At 33.7% G+C, this 24,781-nt stretch overlaps 2 protein-coding genes across 2 annotated transcripts in view; one reads left to right on the top strand and one right to left on the bottom strand.

Annotated features, from left to right (window-relative positions):
- Tn (tripartite motif containing protein thin) overlaps positions 1-24,781 on the top strand; it is a 120,519-nt gene that overhangs the window by 27,230 nt on the left and 68,508 nt on the right. The window contains exon 2 of the mRNA XM_083058441.1: positions 16,617-16,677. The gene's annotated coding sequence lies outside the window, so the exon portion shown is untranslated. The remainder of the gene's footprint in view (positions 1-16,616; positions 16,678-24,781) is intronic.
- The window catches only part of LOC145948881 (uncharacterized), a 54,461-nt gene continuing 35,695 nt past the window's right edge, over positions 6,016-24,781 (bottom strand). The window contains exons 5-12 of the mRNA XM_083058451.1: positions 15,050-15,105; positions 13,090-13,297; positions 10,999-11,086; positions 10,175-10,357; positions 9,445-9,596; positions 8,936-9,049; positions 7,952-8,389; positions 6,016-6,307 (exon numbers count right to left, since the gene is read on the bottom strand). Of these exons, the coding sequence (XP_082914577.1) occupies positions 6,092-6,307; positions 7,952-8,389; positions 8,936-9,049; positions 9,445-9,596; positions 10,175-10,357; positions 10,999-11,086; positions 13,090-13,297; positions 15,050-15,105 (1,455 nt within the window). The 3' untranslated portion in view covers positions 6,016-6,091. The remainder of the gene's footprint in view (positions 6,308-7,951; positions 8,390-8,935; positions 9,050-9,444; positions 9,597-10,174; positions 10,358-10,998; positions 11,087-13,089; positions 13,298-15,049; positions 15,106-24,781) is intronic.

The raw sequence follows: 24,781 nt of genomic DNA, 5'->3' as shown, positions 1-24,781 counted from the left end.
GTCTAGAGTCTAGAATCTTACGCTGACCGTCAAGATTCTTATTCAAGTTATGAATAATGTTATCTCGGATGTAAAGACATCCTGAAAGCAGAGAGAGAGAGAGAGAGAGAGAGAGAGAGAGAGAGAGAGAGAGAGAGAGAGAGAGAGAGAGAGAGAGAGAGAGAGAGAGAGAGAGACCATTTCCGGTGCAAATTTCAATGGAAAGAATATTTGCGAAATTCGCGAGAGAAAGATCGACGACGATATTATTTTATATTAAAATCGATTTCTCGCTCATAGTTTTATATAGAGTATAGAGGAAGAAAGGCGGCAGAAAGCGCTCTCTAAGATCGATTTTTACACACTCTTGCGATACCATTTCTAACTTGCGCGAATATCTCATCTAAGTGGAACATCGTGCTATGCCAGCCATTCGCGGGGAGTTTTCCTTTTCATGACATTTCAAGATATCTGACAGGTCGTTCAGCCGCCTAAGTTTGTATGAATGGCTAAGGGATTCGCCTTATAATCGTGACGCGACTATCGTTACTGATTAAATAATTTAACATAACATGACCTACTACGGAGGACTCTATGAAAAATTAAATATAAATTCTAATGAAAAGTTGTCACGATGAAATTTTCTTATTATAAAATACGTCATCTAGATACGTTATGCCTTTGAAAATTTAATTAAAACCTCTCCCCTCCCTTTATTTCACATAATTGTAAGATATCAATCTTAATGCATATATACATACAGGTTTTGATAATTTTATAATAAAGATTAAAAAGATTTTCTGCTTGCGTTAATTATAATTAGTAATTAGTTATAGAATTATAATTAATTAATAATTAATAATAATTATAAATTAATAAGTAGCCATATAATTATTATAATTAATATTAAAGTGTAATTATAATTAGTTATATAATTAATTATATAATTATAATTAATTAATAATTAATAATTATTATTAGTTATAAATTAAAATAATTAACCATATAATTATAATTAATATTAAAGTGTAAATGTACTTTAAGAAACTGATAATATAAAATCAGTATAGAAATTGATAGAAATTGCAACTATTAATTCCGAATTACAATGGTACAATAACAGAAATAGTTTTGCCATGTACCTAGCTTTTATCCTGGACATTATGACTAATTTACGATGCAAAATGCAACGAGACAGTGCATTAGCATTCATGTTCCATACTTGTTCAGTTAATAAATCCAATTCGCCGGAAAAGTTTTTCCACATTCTATCTTTCATTTTGGTCCCGTTCGTATCGTACGTATAAATTTATCTCTACAAAGTTACCGCAATTGTATCTATCACATTTTTTTTATTAAATCGCTGCAATTGCGATTGTGGAATCGGGTAGTTTTAACGTTTCTTTTTTTTAACATCACTCTTATTAGATGATTATTTTTCCATTACAGTTAATATCTCCGAGTATTTGAGCAATCAACCGTTTATTATGCGAAATTCTCTGCGAGAAATAAGACGCATTAAATAATTATGTATTCATCATCATTTCCCGCTTCTACTTCGCGATATTTTCTCCGTCTTCAACGAGTTTTCGAGAGACTCCCTCTAGGACATTTTACTCGACGGTAGATTAAATTCATTAACTGGCAAATGGGAGCAGAAGACATCTAAAAATTTGAGCTGAATGTTAATAATTGCGAGTCATTATAGGACGCTCCCTTCGCTGTTACACGATACTCAGAACCGATGAAGCTTAGCTTAGGTCACCCCATAGTTCCTTGGTGTAGTTCTCGCGTGTTGTATTAGATTTCATCGAAAGCTCCCGTTACATATTACTTTCTTTCTCCTTCTTATCCACATTAACATTATACACCGTCCTATTGTTACATCGTAAGTTCTGATGAATATACGAAAATATGGTAGCAGTAGAAACGCAGTATCGTTTAGACTTAACAAGCCACATTTATTATCTTTATGAACTTTTCAGTAATTTAGGAGAAATTTATTTCTTTCTTCTATATAAATTACTAATATTAAAATGCTTTTTTTATAATTTATATATAATTTCAAGCACTGGCGGATCCTGGGGGGGAGGGGGTTGGGGTTAAAACCCCCCCTTGCAAATTAAAAGAAACAGTTTTGCTGAATTTGTTTAAAAAATATAAATAAAGAAAAACAAACATTAAAGAGCTATCGACGTCAGGATCCGCTAGTGTATATATATAAGTATAAGATACACTGGAAATTATACTCATTACGCATTCAAGGAGTTAAGTATAGATTAAGTCAGACATAGGACGAAATGATGAGATAATTTCATTGCACGAAAATAATTAGGTGAAATTCTTTATATCTATATAATATATATATATATATATAATATATATTATATAGATACAAAGAATTTCGCCTAATTATTTTCGTACAACAAAATTATCTCATCATTTCGTCCTATGTCTGACTTAATCTATACTTATTTCCTTGAATGCGTAATGAGTATAATTTACAGTGTATCTTATACATACATATTGTATATATTATATATATATATATAAAGAATTTCGCCTAATTATTTTCGTGCATGAAATTATCTCATCATTTCATCCTATGTCTGACTTAATCTAAACTTAACTCCTTGAATGCGTAATGAGTATAATTTACAGTGTATCTTATACTTTTATATATATATTTTTTTTATATATATATATTATATATATATATATATAAAAGTATAAGATATACTATAAGTTATACTCATTACGCATTCAAGGAATTAAGTATAGATTAAGTCAGACATACAACGAAATAATGAGATAATTTTGTTGTACGAAAATAATTAGGCGAAATTCTTTGTATCTATATAATATATATTATATAAATATAATATATATTATATATATATATTATATAGATATAAAGAATTTCGCCTAATTATTTTCGTGCATGAAATTATCTCATCATTTCATCCTATGTCTGACTTAATCTAAACTTAACTCCTTGAATGCGTAATGAGTATAATTTACAGTGTATCTTATACTTTTATATATATATATTTTTATATATATATATATATTATATATATATATATATATATATATAAAAGTATAAGATATACTGTAAATTATACTCATTACGCATTCAAGGAATTAAGTATAGATTAAGTCAGACATACAACGAAATAATGAGATAATTTCATGCACGAACATAATTAGGCGAAATTCTTTATATATATATAATATACATACATATATATATATATATATATATATATATAAAAGTATAAGATACACTGGAAATTATACTCATTACGCATTCAAGGAGTTAAGTCTAGATTAAGTCAGACATAGGACGAAATAATGAGATAATTTCGTTGCATGAAAATAATTAGGCGAGAAATTCTTTATATCTATATAATATATATATATATATATATATATATATATATACACTGGCGGATCCTGGGGGAGGGGGGGGGGGGTAAACCCCCCCTTGCAAATTAAAAGAAACAATTTTGTTGAATTTGTTTAAAAAATATAAATAAAGAAAAACAAACATTAAAGAGCAATTGACGTCGTTGATTCTGGAATAAAAGCTAATCATGAAACCTAAAATATTAAATAAAATAATTTTGCAAAACTTCCCCCATTATCGACGTCAGGATCCGCTAGTGATTTCAAGTAATTTTAACAGAGTTGTGTAATTTGAAGATTAGTTGGAGAAATAATTATTTTTTAACGAGAGATTTAAATTATTTATTTACGAAAATTCGTGATCTCTCTCGACATTTTTGTTACACAGAAATTCAGTAATGGTCAAGAAATCAACGGATGAAAGGTTACATGGGGATACATGTTACATGCTCGCTTTTATATTTATAATAAAGGATAAAGTCATGCAAAATAAATGCAAACCGCAGTTGCGGCGTCGACATGGTATATGTACGTACATACAGGCATGTTGAAAAAGGCAAGTTTACCCTACCTACCTAGTGACAAACACGTCACGTTGCGGACGGCCGGACGGTCGACTGCATTATTTACACCCACTTACTGCCGGCCGCTGCTTTCGGTTGTTACACATGTTCAGTCTAGTTATCTGAAATGATATATGACGCGGATCCTATATATGAGTGAATAGATTATTAAGGCGCGTCCCTTTTCCCTCCTCTACCCCGTTTACCTTTGCGCGTATCTCCTCCCGTTGTGGAAAATAACATACTATTAGTGATGGAAATCGCCTTTCCTTTGTCCTTAGTGGTTCTCTATGATATCGGCAGCAGTGGGAATCTAATAATATAATCAGCAAACTTTTGAATGCGACTAGTTCCAATAAGACTGATGCAGTCAATTCCAATATAGTGTTTTTATAAATATAATAAAAATATAATATAATAAAAATAGACTCAAACTTCATATAATATATAATCTTTTAATTTAATATAATGTTAGATTATTTCCTATAATTATTTCTATTGCAAAATGCATTTATTAGGATTCTGTTTCTTATAAATATTTTAGTTGGATTTGATTCTTTATGAAAAATTAGACATTTCGAGGAACAATAATTTGCATTATTTAATAATCAAAGATTAGAACTCGATGCTGCTTTTATTATGTCTTTGTTTGCCGCTTTAGCCGAAAACAAGCCGCAGTGAAACCGCAAACTGCTGCACCACTGACGGATGTTAGAAGCATAGCTTAGAGAAACATTGTTCTAAATGAGAGTTACCATATACGAAAGCTCGGCGCTTGTACGAAAGATAAACGTTCAACTAACGTGTGCGCTGCGTTACGGTAATCTGCGGTCCACATACAAACACCGGGCCTTATCGACATTCAGATAAATCGAGAAACATTAAATTCCTCGAGTCTTCCTCGTATCTCCCTGCTTGCGATTGAAGAAAATATATCCGAGCGATCACCGAAGAGGTAAATATCCCTCAATTATGGTGCGCCGTCTGACAAATTACGGGCTTTTCCACTGACAAAGGGAAATATATAACTTTGTTAAATGGAATAAATGAATTTTGTCGTGAATAAGGAGAGAGAGAGAGAGAGAGAGACTCGGAAAGAAGCTCTTGATAAGCTCCTAAAATATGAAGATTTAAACTGTGTCCTTTCTACTGTGTTCAACTGTGTCGGATTCACTGATTTCACTTAACGCTGAGTGTACCTACGTATGTCTGCCGCTACTTTCCAGAAGGAAACTAACGGTGAGGTCGGATTTGGCCGCGAACCACCGTACTTTATCACCGCGGTAACGCTCGCATTATTTTGCTGCGAGAGCACGTTGATAGCCGGCTGCCATAATTTAAGTACGCGCCCGTGATTCTTGTACTCTCCGCACTGCGACGGATTACACGGATACACACGACAGAGATTGCAGCGACATTCTTGTAACGGGGCACTTCGACTCTCGACGAAGTCACTTTAATCTCGCAACTTCTGTAGAGATTATCACGCTTGCCAAGATTTCTCTCTGTGCGCGCTGCTTATATTTTATTTATTATCACCAGCTGTGGTTTATTTCTCTCGTGAAAATGATAATAAAATATACAAGTTATATACACACGTATGTTGTATATATTTTCGGTCGGTGTAACATATTTTTTTTTTATTTATTAATTTGCTTTGTTAATTTTTTTTTGTTTTTTTCGTACACACTTGTTTATAATATGCATTTTGTGTCAGCGTAATAAATTCTTTGTTTACTTATTAATTTTTTTGAGAGAAAGGGCGAGAATGCATTGTTTTATATACATTTTGTGTCAGCGATATAATTTTTTGTACATACTCGTTTTTACAATATGCATTTTGTGTCACTGTAATATATTTTTTTTTTTTACTTAATAATTTTTTTGAGAGAAAGAACGAGAATGCATTGTATTATATACATTTTGTGTCAGCGATACACTCTTTTTTTATTTAAATTGCTTTATTAATTTTTTGTACACTTGATTATAATGCATTTTATATATATATATATATATATATATATATATATATATATATATAAGTATAATAATTTTTTTACTTACTTATTAATTTTTTTGAGAAAAGACGAGAACACATTGAAATGCGTATCTTAATAAGTTCTTTACACTAGCCAGGATTATCAATCTCTATCGGTCAAATTAAAGTACAGATGTTTGCGATTGGCGGAAATACTTTCACGATCGAGATTCGGCGATATTACTTTTTCGTCATTGTATTGCATTGCAATATCCATATCGGGCTCTGCCCTGAGATAGAAGAAATACGGAATATTTTCTTCGGCTCGTGCCATATCCCTTACCAATCTTTCGGCCGCTTTACGTTTCGCTGCTTCTTGCTGTAATTAAACACATTGTTAGTATCGCATATAAAAAAAAAAATATTACCACACAACTGAAAAAAATACATACAGCCTTATACAATATTATTATGTTATTTACGATATGCGAGGAAGGATTTTATATAAAATTTCAATAAGACGGCTTTTGATATATTACATGAGATTTCCGAGATAATATGTTATAAATATTCAATATATTTGATATATATAATTTTCGAGATATTTAACGAGGCTTTTCTCGATAAAAGCAGATTGTCTGTGCAGATAATATAAGCTCCCGCAGTAATTTTGTAAGCTGATCGCATTTTGTCGAGTGTGTTACAAACAAATCATTAATCTCTAAACTCGATATCGGTCCAACGTTTCACTGATGGAATCTGGGTACTAAATAAACACGTTACACTCACTGTTACACTAACGTAAGCGGAGACGATGATAAATTGACACTGTCTATCATTTTCTAGCTCGTGTAGCTGAGAACAATTTGCCACGCATTGTGTTTACAAATATCAAAACATAGACAGCGTGTTATCGAATTATCAGCATGAAATTTTTCCATCTCGGTATATATACCTATATTTCTCTAAAAAGATGGCATATGTGATAATATAACTATAATGCGATCTATGATGCGTCACAACATAAGATTTAAAAAATACACGTATAAAGCGTGAAATAAATTTTACACACACAAAACATACACATACTCTTTCTTTTTCTCTCGCTCTCTTTCTGCACAAGGAAATGTAAAATATATAATAAAAAATGCATATGGTATGCTATTTCAAGCTATTTAAAGGTGATATTCTCAAATATTTCTCCGCGAAAATTCGCTTAACGCGAAAAGCCGCTCGTGTGATCGTCGCCTCGTTAGGCAATTAGTGTAAGCTACGTCATTGACATTTAAACAGCCGATAGATGGATTGCGGTAGCAGAAACTTAGTTTTACTTCTACATAGCGAGTAAAGTGGTGCTATCAAACGTAACGATTGATTGCAACTAGCTAATAGCGGTCTGATTGATTGCCGTAATGCTATTCGAATGTTCGCCGTCGTTTTCGAACGTTGACCAGTGTCTGCGTCACTGTCAACATCGATTTCTATATGTATATATATTTCGGGGTCGCACGGTATACTCTAAATTTATTAAAAATATATTTTCGATCTTTGACACCATTCATGCGATGTCTTCGCATTTGATTTTCAGTATCTAATATTAATTCTCAATTTTCATCGCGGATGATTTTGCTACATATTGATCGCTTTATAAATTTTACGTACATTTCCGTGCAAGTTGTCATAGAATTATTTTATGAAAGATATCCATTTTTCCATTCACTCTGGCTTATTTTTTTAGAAACTTCAAAATTTTGCAGAATAATAAAATGTCAATTACATTTATATTTTTCGTTGCAAAAAAAGTTACGGAACAGATCTATTATTTCATATTCCGACGACATGGCGAAACAGGAACGGAAACGAAAAACACGTTAAACTTATTTACATTATTCCTGCGCACAGCTGTTTCATCAAAATCTGTGAACCGCGGCTTGCAAACACTTCGCGCGACATTTCACAACACGCTACTGTGTCGTGTTCGGGGAGCGATATCGTTTTCGCGAACGATCGCGGTTTTACGTACCTCGGGCGACGTCGGTATCGAGACGATCGGCCCCATTGTCGGCCACATCTTGGGCGTCGTTTCCGGTTCCGCGAACGGGGAGGATACGGAGGCATCATCCAGTCGCGCGGAGGGAGATTCAGCCTCCATTCCGGCTGTCTCCTTCTTTATGGACGGCTCAACTACTTTAGATTGATTATCCGATAACGCTATCGACGCTTCGGCGGCGTCCCGCCCAAGTGCATCCGTCGTCTGGGGATCAATCTGGTTCGACATCGGCGTTTCCGCCGCTGCTGCCGTCGTACCTCCTGTCGGTTGAGCGACGGCGCTTTCAGGTTGCTTCATTGAATATTGAGCAGCCTGAGGAGCCGCTACTACATCCAACGTTGATTCGCTGTCGCCCGTTCCTCGAAATTTCGCCGTGGTCATCACCGTTCTGCCGGCAATTTCCTTCACGGCCTGTCGTAAAAGTATTCAGGGATCGATATCGGGGGGGCGAGAGAGATCGGTACGCGCACTTATAGTGTCATAATCTCGTCTGAATTGTAAGGGATAGTAAATTATGCAGTGACGCAAGCGCGAGACTGATGACACACATAACAGCGAAATGCCACGTGTATTAAATGTGATATTATATAATAAGATCGATGGAATAAATTTTTCCTCGGAGCGCTTCGTTTTGTAATTAGATATTATGAGATGGGTATTTTCTACGAAATAATTGGTTTTTATTTATTTCCTCGCGTATTATATTATTATTCTCTTATTCAACATTATTTAATATTATATTTCCTCGGGAAGCATTAATTTTATTTTTTTGTGTTTCGCTGTTTTTTTTTTCCGCGTCAGTAAAGGGATATAATCCGATATCTCCTCTCTTCGAAGAAAATTCTTGTATTCCTATAATGAGATTCGCGAGCGCGCCGTGGGCAATAAAGAAGCGGAATTAACAGAACGCCCCCTTATATCACGAGATTAAAAGAAAATATTTTATGAGATAGCTACTTGATTAGCGGTCTCTATCCAATGCTTGTAATAAGATCCGTACAAGGTGGCTTGATGCGCAAAATTCTTCATGAATTCGATCCTTTCCGCTTCCTCCTGCGGCATCTTGAGACTCTGCGCAAATTAAACCATTGTCTTTCGATTAAATTGGAAATTTTAAAAATTTAACAAACGAGTAAACCCTCACATTTTTGCCAGAAATACGCGATAATATCGATACGCGCAAATATAACGAGATACTGAAGCACTTGAATTCTGTGACTCGATGCAATTGGTTTTGTAATGTCTCGAATTTGCATCTTTGGCTGCGTTTTTATTACATCCATCTAATAAACGTGCGCGAGAAAAATAACATCGGGAGGGATTTATCACACAAAAATAAAAAAAAAAGAAATAAGAATGAATGATGTCTCTTCGATCATCCCTGAAATCGTCGAGAGATCGACGATTGTACAAGAATCACGTGCGAACGAGGGAACAATATCCCCCCGGATGAAGGCAACTTTTACCCGAATCGTTTCCATCTGATCCGCTTTCCTCTCAATCGGGTAACGATTCGAGGGCTGCCACCTTGTCTCTATCGGCCAAACCGTCGCGGTTTTCTCCGCCGCCTCCGCCGTCTTCGTGGCCTCTTCTTCTCCGCCTTCACCTATCCTCCTCCCTTTAACCAAAAGCCAATATTCCTGCAGACAATGCTGAAGATCCTATTGTGCAGACAGCGCCAGCTCTGTACATCGGACTCGTAGGTGAAATGAAATACGCCGCGAAACGTCACGTGCAATCCGTACGTCAGATGGTGCGCCAGATTAAGCGTGGCAGCCTCCATCCCGACGTAGGATCCGTAGGCAAACAACTGATGAATATGAAGTCGCGGGACTCCAAGAGACTATGTCAAGCTCTGTGCAATAATTCCTCGCTCGAGGGAAAATGTATGTAAATATTTTAAAGTTATATCGCGGAACGCGGAAAGCTAAAGATTGTTTAAGTTTAAAGCGAGTGGGCGTCAAATTTATAAGAACAAGCATCGTACTTCTTTTCAATTCATCTCGCTTTACGCCAAGGACTGCTTTTACAGTCTCTCTTCTCTTTGTTAAATTATTATATTCATTTCATTCCCCGGCTAAATAAAAATAAAATTTGCCTCTCTCTGTAGAAGCAGAGAGTCGGATGTACTTTGGCCTTTTCGGTTTCCTGCTTTCAACTATGAAAGGTCATCATCTACCCCCGGCGAGAAATTACCAACGCTTGCGGTTGTCGGATTTTTGCGAGCTCGTGATCCTTCATTCGCGCTCGATTCGATTTCTTCCGGTGATTCATTGGCTCGCTTTTTCAATGATACTTTTGCAGAAATGTCGTTAGTGACTTTGTCATTGACGATTCCGGGCTCTTCCAAAGCGGTGATAAAGGAGATCCCTCTCTCGGCTGAAATCATTGTCATGACGTTTGACAGCGATCGAAGAAAGATTTTTATTTTCGTAACGACATCCTTCGGATTTCTCAAAGTTCGAAATGCGATGAAAAATATTATATATGAAGAATCCATTTTTCATTATAATCTTTATTAAAAGAGAATGTCTGGTTTTGAAAATAATGCTTTTAATAACGATCGCAATTTTGACTAAACGCGTTCAGGCATTTGTGTCGTATTTTAATCGGCTTTACACGGGAGTTTATATAATGCGGAATTTTGATATTATGTTAAATACATAAAATCCTACACGGGGTATTAACCGGCTAATATTTCGCTTGAAAATCTCCGCCGTAAAGCCATGTAAAATCTGTTTGGGATAACGTGAAAGCCCTGAATGACTCAGAAACAATGCACGCGGCTTTAGATTACACGTATATATATCGAAAATATTACCGAATTTTTTTCCGGTTTAATAATCGCATATTGCATTAAGGATTTAAATTAAAAATAATTTTGTTTCGTTACTTTTTTCCAGCGATATATGAGGCGTGAAGGGGCTTTCAAATACTTGTTCCGATTTTACGTATACGTATACGACATGTGGGAAATATTTTAACATGTGGAAAAGCTTCACAAGAGTGTCTCCGCATACCGTCAAAGGAATTGGGAGATACATCTTGCTCTTCCTTCCCTCTCGTTGGCATCGCGTTATCAGGGATTCTCTCGGACTTGGCGTTTGTCTACGAAACGAAAGATAAACACTTCTGCATTTAAGATCGTGAAATCTTGCATAACGGAATTGAAAAGAAACGAGGCGAATAATAGTTCGCAAGATATTCTCTTGAAAATTTTCCGCCGTTTACATTCCCTTTTTTTTTTTGACCGCGTATATATTCTTTCTCTCAAAACATATTTCAGCCTGAGGAGAAAAATAAAAAATAACAAAAAAAAAATTAACCAAATATTTCTAAAGTTTTTACATTGTGTTATCGCTCGAAGGAATAGAACGTTAAATCGCAAAATACGGCTCAGTAAATATTAAGACGTAACATATTGCAATTTTGTGGAAAAATGTATAATATCGTACTGTTTGCAAGCGTCTTCAAATATTGATAGCAAATATCGTTCTTCTTTTTCGACCCAAAATTTTCGAGCAAATATATGTCCGCGCGTTTCTTTCCCCATAATTTTACTGCAATTCGCTCATGTTGATTTAATTTTTTTTATTGATACACATTCCAAACATTTGCAATTGTATATTCGTAACTTTCGATCATAAACATGTTTTTAGCGACAAGGTAAAATTTTATCCGCTAATTTATCAAATTTCGTCAATCAGATTCGCAACAAACTATTAAATGAAACGTACGAAAATAAAGATATAATGCTTCCGATAAAATCATCGTGCGACCTATATACACGATATACACGCGTAGCGACAACTGTAAGAGAAACTTTGACAGGTCGTTACGCGAGAGATTAATTGAGGCAAAGCTCGATCTTTTATTAGATGTATACATTGGAAGAAAGCACGCTGTACTAAATCCAAGATAAAATCTATGATTTAGTATCGCGTTGAGATATATATTGCTGTGTTCTTTCGCGAGACTCCTAATATCAACGGTCAGCGTTATCGGAATAAACGGAAACTTCACAACGGATGATTCAATGCTCAAACCCTTGTTCCGTAACTCAAGCAGAAAATTACAATGTGAAACTGTACAAGATAACGATTTGCGTGATATCAGTTATTTAAAATTTTTTTGGATATGTTGAAAATTTAGACATTTCAGACGTTTCGTTAATTAAATATATTCTCCGTAGCACAACGTTATGAATTATTTATATATTATAATGTTTTTCCATCGCTTTATAAGAATAATTATAAAAAAATAGATATGGCAAGCATATATGCTAAAAAAATATATTTTAATTTTTGATTCAAGTATTAATTATAAGATGATTAATTGTCTATGTTGTGTAACGAGATGTGCAAATCTTAAAAAGCTGATGAAACAGCAAATGTCAATCCGTTGAAAATATTATTCTTAAGATTTATACGATGCGCGAATGATTCAAACGCATTGTGTTATGCACTCATGCGTTGCACAATGCATGTATACGACTTATTCCCTCTGTCTCTCTCTTTCTTTCTCGTAAAACAATACATGCAATATGATCAACTTTCACATATCGTTGCATTACGTTGACTTTCTCATTACACGGCTGTCTGACTATATCAACGTTGCAGCAATATCCTAGATAAACGAGAAACAGATATAATATAATATATTCAGGAAAGGAAAAATGAGGAGACTTTATATTCTAGTAACTCTCTCTGACATAAAGTTTCTCCGCAGAAAAATTTTCTAAAACTTAGCTAGACGTCGCGGCTATTTAATAAGTCTTTAACACTGAGAATTAAAGTTTCGGCGTTTTGTAAAAAAGTTTCGCAGAGATAAAAACGATATAAAAAAAGAAAAAGAGGAATTATCCGATTAAATTTTTTTCCGTTCTACACTCTTTTCCGACTAAACTCTCCGTCTGAAATTTGTGTAATTAAACCATCCATCTCTCTATTAGTGCGATTTAAAGCTATTAACTTACAAATTGCTCGTTCGAAGAATTCATTACGAGAGTCCAGCTGATATATATTATATAATATATATAGATATACACACACGGATTCGATACAGGTCGTTTCTCAAGCATCGAGATTTAGCGAAATAGCGTCAATACTTACAACGGATTCAATCTTCGTGCTGCCTCCCGGGACGTTGTTCCCGAGCATTTGAAGACGCTCGGCTATCCGCGCGATCAGATCAATGTGCGCCCGTAGCCATTTGTGCCACTCGTCGGCTATCTCGCCGACGCCGGTAAGCCAAACCATCCAAACCCGCAGCTTTTCCGAGGGTACCGCGTAGAGACGTTCCATCGACCGCACGAGTTCCCTGTCTCATTACTTTGTATCAGATAAAGTCAAAGTTTCGATCCACAGTCGAGTGGAGACAATAAACGTGTGCGGGGGCGGCGAGCTGATATTGACACTCGCGCGAACAGGAAATGCGCCATTGTCGTGAATATTAGGTAGTTCCCTCTCTTCTCTATCTATCTCTATATCTCACTCTTTGCTCGAACGCTTTCGCGATGCATTAACCACGATTATGCGAATGTATGCACATACATTTATTATCTAACATTAATAGTCATGTCTCTATAAATTCAAATATATTCTTGGCGCATTTACATATGATTCTGTAATGTTATTCCTACTTAGATGGATTACCGATTCATTTATAAGTGGATGGAGTAGAGAGTTACTTTTATCTGAAATGAGATAGAGATGATTTTTTTGTAAACGTGTGTTTCGTTGCTCCGAAAAAAGGTAATTCAACGTTGCAATCAAGCTTTTACTGATTTACAACAATCGTTTACCAGGAAAATATCATTCTCTGATTAACGAGAGGACTTGTTGCGTTATACCATAAAAAAAACTAATTTAGACTAACATGTTCGCGCGGCTACCGCAAGTATCGGGCCGATCCCGCACGTTTCATTTGAAAAATAACATAAAGCGGAACGACCGAGGAGAGAATAACAACGAGACCTGATTGTCTCCACAATGCAAATTTATGTTACAAATCCCGGGGAATCGCACAGGAGATTTCTCGGCGCTCACATTTTTTTCACGCTGTCACGCGCTGGCGGAAATAAACAATGATCCCATGTAGAGAGCGAACGTATCGGACAGGAAATTGGATCATGATATATACATGATAGCGGAAAAAAGGAACGGCTTTTGCCGGACACGAGTGCAACTTCACGCACGATTCGATTTTTATAAAATATATATATATCAAGGGTTTAGTGTAAAACCGTGTTGCGTAATCGAGGAAAAAGGTCTCGCAAGTAGACAAGAGAGAGGAAAACCCTGACGTAGCGAGTTTCCTGTTTTTCGACCGGTCTCGATTTGCGTCATTCAACCTACCCACTTTGAACTAAAATTATCGCGATCGGCAATCTTCAAACTATTTTGAGGATTCAAGAATTACGTGTATATAAAAAAGAACGGAATCTTTTCTACGTTCAAGGGTGACGTGTCTTAATCAATTTGTAAGAGATAGAATTAGATTGGGAATATCTATTCAAAATTATATAAAATCTTTTTCTATTTTGATTCACTGTGCAAATATTTCTTTCCCTTTTTTTCCTAAAAAAATAACAAAAACAAATTCATATTTTTACAAATAGTAATTACATTCCGAAGCAAATATTAATTTTCTATATTTTTTTATATTGTTTAATCAAGAGAAAAAAGAGAGAATCATCGTCGCGACAAATTTGCTTATGATCAGTGTGCTGCGAAATAGTCGAATTAGGTTAAATAAAAATATACAAAAAAGTAGTAATTAAATATCCTTTTCAAAGAAGTAATAAAAGGAAAGAGACAGACGTGTATTATTACAAATAGTAATTACATTCCGAAGCAAATATTAATTTTCTATATTTTTTTATATTGTTTAATCAAGAGAAAAAAGAGAGAATCATCGTCGCGACAAATTTGCTTATGATCAGGGTGCTGCGAAATAGTCGAATTAAGTTAAATAAAAATATACAAAAAAGTAGTAATTAAATATCCTTTTCAAAGAAGTAATAAAAGGAAAGGGACGGACGTGTATTATTAGCCGGAAAAATTGTCTTACTCGTTAGGTTTCGGAAATTCCACTTCCGGCTCTTCTAACGATAGCACTGGAACATCCTATGTATAAAATAAATTTATAAAAAAGAATAATGTAATTACAAAATGCAATTATATAATAATATAATTACATTCATATATATATACATATTCGTATATATACATATTCGCACTAGCGGATCCTGATTTCGATAATGGGGGGGGGGGGGGGTTTGCAAAATTATTTTATTTAATAATATTAGTTTCATGATTAGCTTTTATTCCAGGATCAACGACGTCGATAGCTCTTTAATGTTTGTTTATAATGTTTCTTTATTTATATTTTTTAAACAAATTCAGCAAAACTGTTTCTTTTAATTTGCAAGGGGGAGGGTTGACCCCCCCTCAGGATCCGCCAGTGTATATATATATATATATATTATATAGATATAAAGAATTTCTCGCCTAATTATTTTCATGCAATAAAATTATCTCATCATTTCGTCCTATGTCTGACTTAATCTAGACTTAATTCCTTGAATGCGTAATGAGTATAATTTACAGTGTATCTTATACATACGTATTGTATATATTATATAGATATAAAGAATTTCGCCTAATTATTTTCGTGCAACGAAATTATCTCATTTCGTCCTATGTCTGACTTAATCTATACTTAACTCCTTGAATGCGTAATGAGTATAATTTCCAGTGTATCTTATACATACATATTGTATATATTATATATATATATATATATATATATATATATATAAAGAATTTCGCCTAATTATTTTCGTGCAACGAAATTATCTCATCATTTCGTCCTATGTCTGACTTAATCTACATTTAACTCCTTGAATGCGTAATGAGTATAATTTACAGTGTATCTTATACTTTACTATCTTATATTTTAATTTTTTACCATATTATTATTTTAAAATTTAATTAGCAAAGTAACGCTTTATTAATATTTCTTGACAGAAATCAGCTGATTAAAGCGTTAATTTTCTAATTAAATTTTAAAATAATAATATGGTAAAAAATTAAAATAGTTATATGTTGTAAATAATATGTTATAATACCTTATTCTCGATTAATATTTTTTCTTTCTAAAGCTATATCTTTTCGAACGAATCTCCTTCGAGTTTTAATTAATTCATGTATATGTATAGTATCGCGCGCGCACTATTAGCATGAAGTTGCCGATGTTTGTAGCCTCGGCCTCGGCCATTACCGAAACGCCGCGAGTATCAGGCAGTTGGAGCTGCGTCCCGCTGTGATTAATTAGTAAGCATAATCGTTAGAAACGATTTCTACCTTTGTATTGTAATATTTATCAATCGCATATCATAATTTCAACGTTAATATGTAGTCGTAGTTGTTCGAAACGCATATTTCGCGAAAAATTCGATGCAAAATCTCTTGCCAACCTAACCCAACTTAATCTGTTTTCGCGCGCGCGAATGTGTTGCGATCCGTGGATATATCTATCGTTAATTCTAGCTTACATATTTATATTGTGTTATAATGCGAAATAATAAGATTATTCTAATTAATTCTAATATATGTATGTATTTTATTTGTTACAGGCAGCATTGTGATACACAGTGCGATTCACGCGTCGTGTCGGGAGTGCCGTGTAAACTATCGGTGAGTGAGAAATTGTTTATTTTATAATATTTGTATAGCGGTAATGGGGGTATATATCATATGTTAAAAATATTAAAATAGTAACATATGTTTTAAATAATATGTTATAATATCTTATCCGCGATTAATATTTTTTGACAAAAATTAGCTGATACTTGTCAAAAATATTAATCGAATTTAAAATATTATAACATTTTTTTCTAAAAAAGGCATGTTAAGTCCATTCTCGCAAGTATTATTGCATCTTTTCCGTGATGCTAATTGACTGTTTCGATTCGTATTGTGCTTTATCGTATTGTGCTTTATCGTAGCATCGAGAGGCTGTCATTGCGAGGATTAGTAGTTTAACAGTTTGTTCAAAAGAAAATAAATTAAAATAATATGTTTTAAATAATATGTTATAATACTTCAAAAAACTCGATTAATATTTGATAGTTAAACTCGATTAATTTTTAATAGTTATCAGCTGATTTCTGTCAAAAAATATTAATCGCGGATAAAGTATATTATAATATATTTATTATTTTAATTTTTATAACATATTATTATTATAAAATTTAATTAGCAAATTAACGCATTAATCAGCTGATTTCTGTAAAAAGAAATTAATAAAGCGTTAATTTGTTAATTAAATTTAGAATAATATGTTAAAAATATTAAAATAGTAATATGTTGTAAATAATATATAATACTTTATCCGTGATTAATATTTTTTGACAGAAATCAGCTGATAACTATCAAAAATATTAATCGAATTTAAAGTATTAAAACATATTATTTAAAACATATTATATTATATTATTTTATTTTATTTTGAACAAACTGTCAAACTGCTAACTCTTGCGATGAGAGCCTCTCGATGCTACGAATATAACGCACAACGCGAATCGAGACAGCCAATTAGCATCGCGGAAGAGACAACAATACTTACGAGAATCTACTTAACATACCTTTTTTTAGAAAGGATTACTGGTTTTATTTAAATCATGTATGTGACATGTGATTTATTTTTCTCGTGTAAAATTTAAATTTTCTTAATGTTTCATTTTTCAAATTTTTGAAAATTACTAGTAACTATTTATTTATTCTATATACATATATTTAAATCTTAAATTATTAATTTATAGCGTTATCGCTCGGAATTGTTATCTCTGTATATTATATTTTATATTCCACTGTTCTCCGCTATTAGAAACCTTGAGGCAGATTTTAATATCGGCCAAATTAAATGTTTCGGGAACCATTAAAGACGAATATAATTTTCAAGATTACACAACGTCAGCAAGATTAAAGCTCGAGCTGTTTTCACTTTAGGAATTGTACTGGAATCCATTGTTACCGAAAATATGTATAATCTGTGTCATTGATATGCACATTGAATACGTACGAAGCAACCAATAATCGCTAATCTTCCCAGTTTAAACAGCCTAAGCTTTAATACGGACCAATAATCCTGAAACAATTAACCACCTGCTGAGTATTAACCAACCCTTACTGCCCTAATATCGTGATCCTCATTTTACCAAGTAAATGTCACGAATTTTCTGATACATCACAAAATTATGAAGCGAAAATATACAATTCGGTTATGTAACTGTGAGTAATTTTATTACAACGTACATTTTCGGGTGGGTTAGATATATAACAGATATACTAAAGATAACAAATTGTTATCGAAATTATATATTTTCTATAATGTACGATTTTAACAAAAAATTATTACATAATATTTATCCTACCACTTGTCGAATTGCAGATTTATTATTTCATAGAGAACTAACATTATAACATGGCGATAGTAATATAATCCGAATTGTTTGAGCGTATGCGGGAGTTTTAGCCGGGCATATTACGTATTCTCTAATATATATCGATGTTATTCAAATAATTCGTAACGTATCACCTGATGCACGTTCGTGATGTCGACTACGGCAAAATTAACGGACCGTGCAATGACGTTTTGCAAAGGTATTCAGTATTAAATATCCATGATGATGAATTTTAGTTCAATTCGCGTTGTAAGAGAGAACAATGAACGCGCGTCAGAGATAAAGTCGTCAAAAGGGTATAGAGCGATAAATATAAATTATCCTTTCCACGCACATATATGAATATGAATGCGCGGCGTGGATTATATGTTATATAAAATTGCTGGTCGTCAATAAAAATCGAAAGCCGATAGGGTCTTAAAAAAAAAAAAAAATCGCTCGAATAAATTTCTACCTAATAATAACAAGCGCATGCGTGTTTATCGAGTTAATAAGTTACGAATTTACCCAATTGCGAGTAAAATAATTAGACGGTCGAGTGATTAACGTTTTAATAAATAATAATTATTACATACGACATATGCGTGTAACGAGAATTGATACTAAAATACGCGCAAATTGCCTGTAAGAATTGTCTTTTTAATTATATTGAGCGTTTAATTACATTTAAATAACGGGAATTTAATTACGTTTATCATTTAGAGACAATGGAGCATTATATTACAGTCGCAAATTGCAGCAATTGGACGTTGCATTTATAATTATAACTTTCACGGATGAAACGATAAATGTATAATGAGATTAAATAAAACATGTAATAAATAATTATTGTACACATTTTATTTAATCTTATGAATTTATCGTAGTTATTATTATTGTGATAATAATTAAATATACCGAGAGAAATGCAATTATTATTAATAGATTCTTTGATTTGATTAATGCAATATGTATAATAATTCTGTAATATTTATAATTATATCTGATATGCATTATTGATAGTTTGCATCGTCGTTAATGGGCTTTAACAGAAGCTCTCATATCATTTGACCTAAACTAAATAACAATCGTGCTATTAAAATCACATTATTATCGTATGTCGGAGCTTTCGGTTATTTATATAAAAAGATACCATTTCGTAAAATCTATATTACAGATGAATAAAATAATATCATTTTTTTTTAAATGGCTTTATAAAATTATTATCTTGTATATGCAGCCTTGCATGAACAGGAAAGAATTTTAGATTATTATTTCAAGAAAGATGATATCAGTTTAAGAGAAAAGAGAGAGAGAGAGAGATAAAGAGAAAGAGAAATGAAAAAGAAAGAAAAAAAATTATGTCCACGTATTTTTATTAGAAATTTTTGAACTTGTCAAAAATATAATAATTTTTTCATGAAAAATGCTGTACAGAGAATCTACGAAATTATTCCGTTTCAATAAAAGCTTTTTTGTAACTTGCAACTATTCAACGTAAATCTAAATGTCAAAAATTTTGCAACAAACAGCAATCGTGAACCGGCAGTGAAATTAATTTAATCGCACACGCATGAAAACAAGATACGAAAATGTACGTAATTACGTACTCATGATACTGCAATAGCATTAAATAGTTTGATAAATTAGTATTAAGGCTATCTTGACGCGATATTTAATTGTGAATTAGATTGAGTTGTATTTTTCATCAGGCAGGAGTTGCGAGCCGGCAACGAAATGTGTCTGTCGTACATTCGTTACAGTTATAAATAACCCCGGACGATAGTGAAAATAGCAACTAGGGATGTAGCATGCGGAGCCTCGAGTAGCGCACTGATATAAAGCGCGAAATAAATTTCCGAATGTAATAACATCCGAGACAATACAATTTTCTGCGATACATGATGATTTCACACATAATGACATAGTATAAGGGAATAATATTTCAAAAATCTATTATATTATAAAATTACGAGTATTCGCATATATATACAAAATAATGTATATAGAGAATAATTTTATATTTGAATTAATAATATTTTTTCCATATCAATTATATTTTTCCACGTTAATTACAATCGTGTAAGATCTTGCTTTTCACACAATTGCATAATCCATATCGTCAATGTTGTTAATTATTGCAAATAAGATGGAAAGATTTGATGCGCATCGTAAAAAATTGATCAATTTTGATCGATGGTAATTACCGTGCGCTATAATAACTCATCCAGATAATGTGACGTAATTCGAAGAGCCATGGCAGGAAACACCTGTTTGGCCAACCATGTATAGGCTTATTGTTAGTTCGACGAGCCCTTTGTTTCGGCTCATGTAGCCATTTACGTTAAACGGCCGGTAGGGATACAGGTTTCCGTACAATGTCCATTGTGTGGTGTAACCGAAGGCAAACTTCAAAATTCGGTCTGCAAGTCTATCGCATTCTCCACGTTCCAGGTATATGACAATCGAACCAGTCTACTTATTATCAACCTTTATTCACTTGAAAGATAAGATTTATGACAATCGCAAAAGAAGGATGACGTGCAGTTCAAATTTTGCTATGTAATGCAAAGAAATTGGTGTAATATATGTAGTTCGATATCAAATGGTGAGATTAAATTAGAGAACAAATTTAATTACTTTAGTAAGCATCAGTAATTTTATAGATCAATAATTTTTGTCTCATTTTATTTCATATACTTATCTCAAAGTTAAAACGACAATTTCGTTCCACGTGAAGACTCGCCGCGCGACCTCGGTGTATTTTTTATTTCGATCGATGTACGCCGACGGAATTCCATCAAGATTAATATGTTGAACATAGTGTAAATTTTACTTGCAAAATATCAAGAAATTGATGTCCCGCAGATATATTCTCCCAAGGTCATCGCAGATTAAATGAACACGTGGAGATATTAATGTCATCAGTAACTTGCCAAAATCTTTCAAACATTTATTTCTGACGATCATCTTGATTTGTCGAGAGTAACATATATCTAATACAATACGAAAAATTCTCTAGAAGACTAAAGAGACTTATCACTGAATAGAGATCAAGATATATATAAACTGGATAGTTATGACTTTGATAATTATGATAGCTCTATAAACAAAGCGTGAAGTGAGATATTCGCGTCGAATTTTCATTCCCACTCGTCTGGAGGACTTATTCGCCGACTTACGTCTTCATTTCGGATCTATACGAGCGCGAAGACACGCGCGAAATCTCGTTTCGCAGCGTCAAATCGCGACAGCAGCTTGAGATTATGGAATAGTCGAATCCTAGGTATTAAACGGCAGAGTGTCGCGGAAACGTCGTTGCATCTTAGAAACAGTACAAACACTCGACTGACTGACTGACTGACTGGTTGACGCCTAAGGGATTTCGCTTGCGTAACAATGCGCAACGATGCATTCGGATGCATTACATACAGAGCGCGAGAAAGCTGCGAGGGAGCATCGCGGAGAAAATGTGCCATCGCTCCTATCGTGCAACTTTTTCACAGCCGCAATATAAAAAGAAAAATCCCCGATGCGGAGCAAGCTTCGCTCGCGAGTTCAATCCGCGTGTGAAACAAACGCGTCGTGGAATACGTCCTGATCAGCGTAGAGAGACTGAATTCTCTCTCTCTTTCTTTCTCTCTCTCTCTCTCTCTCTCTCTCTCTCTCTCTCTTACTCTTGACACACAAATAAATCGCCATTGCGATAAGGTGTTCTCGTAACGCGATGTCGCGTATATCGTGAATTCTCATTTCCTCTCCGATGCTGAGTCTCTCGCTTCATCTGTCTTCCCCCGATTTATTATTCCTCTTTTTCGTTTATAAAGGTACGAAAATATTTTTTTAAGCCAGAACTGTATCAAGATACACGATGAAAATTTATGCGCGAAGGAACTTGAAAAGCACACGTGAATGAATTTACATTCTGTGTCGTGTACAAATTGAATTTCTATCAATTTGTAAATTGCCAATATTTTAGTTTCTATTTAAGAAATAGTTTCTCGTGATATATAAGAATTTATTCGACTTGAGTTTTCCTTTTCAAAAGAATTTCATTGAGTAATTCCTAGATCGATCTTGTATACCACATCGACTTTCGGAATCCAATTAAACGTGCCAAGATTCGAATCCCAAGTGTCGTCTTTGATTTTTCCAAGAGATATCCACGCTATCGTCGCTGATTTGGAATCCACTTAGAGCGAAGAAGAGCGGAATTTCTGGGTTAATCTTATCGGCTAAAACCGGAGAACAGAGTACATTCCATGTACCCTCGTTTTTATATATAAGGATGTAAGATCAGACTTATATACATATACATGCAAGCGATACGACGTAACAAAACTCAGTGTACACGTGCTATAGACTGTGTAAATTTTTAAGAGCCTCGTTTCTCTTTATTGCGCAGCCACAATATAATCTTTCGTTTAATCCTGCAAGCTGCTCGACGCAATGTACATAAAATGAAAGAGCAGTCTTATAAGAAAACAGCAAAATCACCGAGTGCCAGTGACAATGGAAATGAAGCTGCGTAACAGTCTGGCAAGACATCGAGTCTGCCATACTAAACTGAATTATTACTACTTGCGATAAAAATAAATTATTGATGCCAGTTAGTTAAGACTTATTGGCTAAGTAGAAGATTTATGTCATCTTGAATCAATGTAATCGTTGGACTGAGAATATCTTTAATTATTTGTCGCATAAAATTAAACAAAAGTATTATATTACCTAATAAATTAATAAGCAAAAGTCAGAAGAAAATGATTTAAACAGAAAAAAAAAACATAAGTAAGAATATACAGAAGGACAATTATATAACTCTACGCAGAATTATAATATTAAAAAATCATTGATACATTGTACTTTGAATTTTATAGAAAAATATATTACATTAAATTTTGAACTATTTTTTAAAAAATAGTTGATAATTCTTAATTAAAATTTTTGCCAAAAAGATAGTAAAAATTACTTGATACTGAAAAATTACACGAACACTAAACGTTGATAACAATTCTTTATCTGGGACATTTTTTTGCAAGTAATATTCACCACAATTTCGTTCCTCTGATATTTGTTGCACATTACATATTTTTTGTGTCTCTTCTTGCATGTTCCCTTTTTATTACTCTCGGGCAACCTATTTTATAGAACGACATTTCGTCTGTGTATGTATTGCAAATATTCTACTCTCTCGGAAAATATAAAACAATCATTAATTGTTATCAATTGACGCATTATATTAGACAGTTGAACATAGATCTTACGGAAAAGGGCTGTTTGTGTGGGTTCCTGAGATAATCCGTGGAATAATAATCGCAATTTCACACTCGCGTCGCGAAAGTTCAACGATCTGTCATGTCGGGCCAACACTTTTCGCAAACGGGTACGCTTTTATTGGCCACACGTAACGATCCGCGAACTAATTCTCCGCGTCTAATTACTGTCGGTGCAAACTATAGAAAAAGTCACCTCTTCTACTTTTTCTTTCTCTCTCTTATTCTCTCATTCTCTCTGTTTCTCCTAACTCGGGGCGTTCTACTCTCGCTATCATTTATTACCGCCGGGCTTTTGAAAGGATAGGAAGCCATAAATGGGGATGTAAGGGTCGTTACGTCGAGCAACCTGCAGCCCGTACGTAGTGCGCCGGCATCCACTTTGTCATCTTTTAAACTTGCCCGTTTTCTCTCTCTCCCTCACTCTTCGAGCTTGGTAACGGGTCACATACTTTAACGAGATCTCTTTTAACACATCATCCGTATTTGGAAGAGGAAGCATCGCTAACACGAAGCGTGCGAGTATAAAAAGAGGGAGAGGAGAGTCTTTCCTCCAACTCTCTTCATCCTCGAACGTGACTTCACGGACGAGTTAATCGATACAATTTAAAGTTTTCGTTTATTTTCAACTTGCAGGCGTAATCTTACTTGCTATGTGGACGATATTGAATCTCGATCTCGTCTAACGTGATTTTATTAACACGAGTCAATCAAGTAAATGCAAGGAAATGTTGTTTCACCGATAATTATTTGATGTTGATGAAATCTCTTTTATGTGAATTATAATCATTTTAAGGATATATTATTCAACGATTAATCATTTTTATTTTAAACCTTCTTTTATCGTAAATAAATACAACCATGAATATTTTATGAAAGTTGCTATTTCATTACTTTTGCACTGTTGCTTAATAATAGGTTTTTATTGCAATTTAATAGCTTTATATTAATCCCGGTTACATTGTAAAAAGTAAAAAGCAAAGAATGGAGGGGTTTATACAAGAATTTATACACATACATATATACAGAGTTTGTATAGAAATTTAAGAGATTTGCATCCCCTAGAGAGAAAGAGAGAGGGAG

The sequence above is a fragment of the Prenolepis imparis genome, unplaced genomic scaffold, assembly GCF_030444845.1.
Source record: "Prenolepis imparis isolate NDT839.2.m4 unplaced genomic scaffold, iyPreImpa1.0 SCAF_2, whole genome shotgun sequence".
In the NCBI taxonomy this organism is placed as follows: Eukaryota; Metazoa; Arthropoda; class Insecta; order Hymenoptera; family Formicidae; genus Prenolepis; species Prenolepis imparis.
The sequence above is the reverse complement of the archived record's forward strand: the minus strand, read 5'-3'. Positions and strand labels throughout refer to the sequence as shown.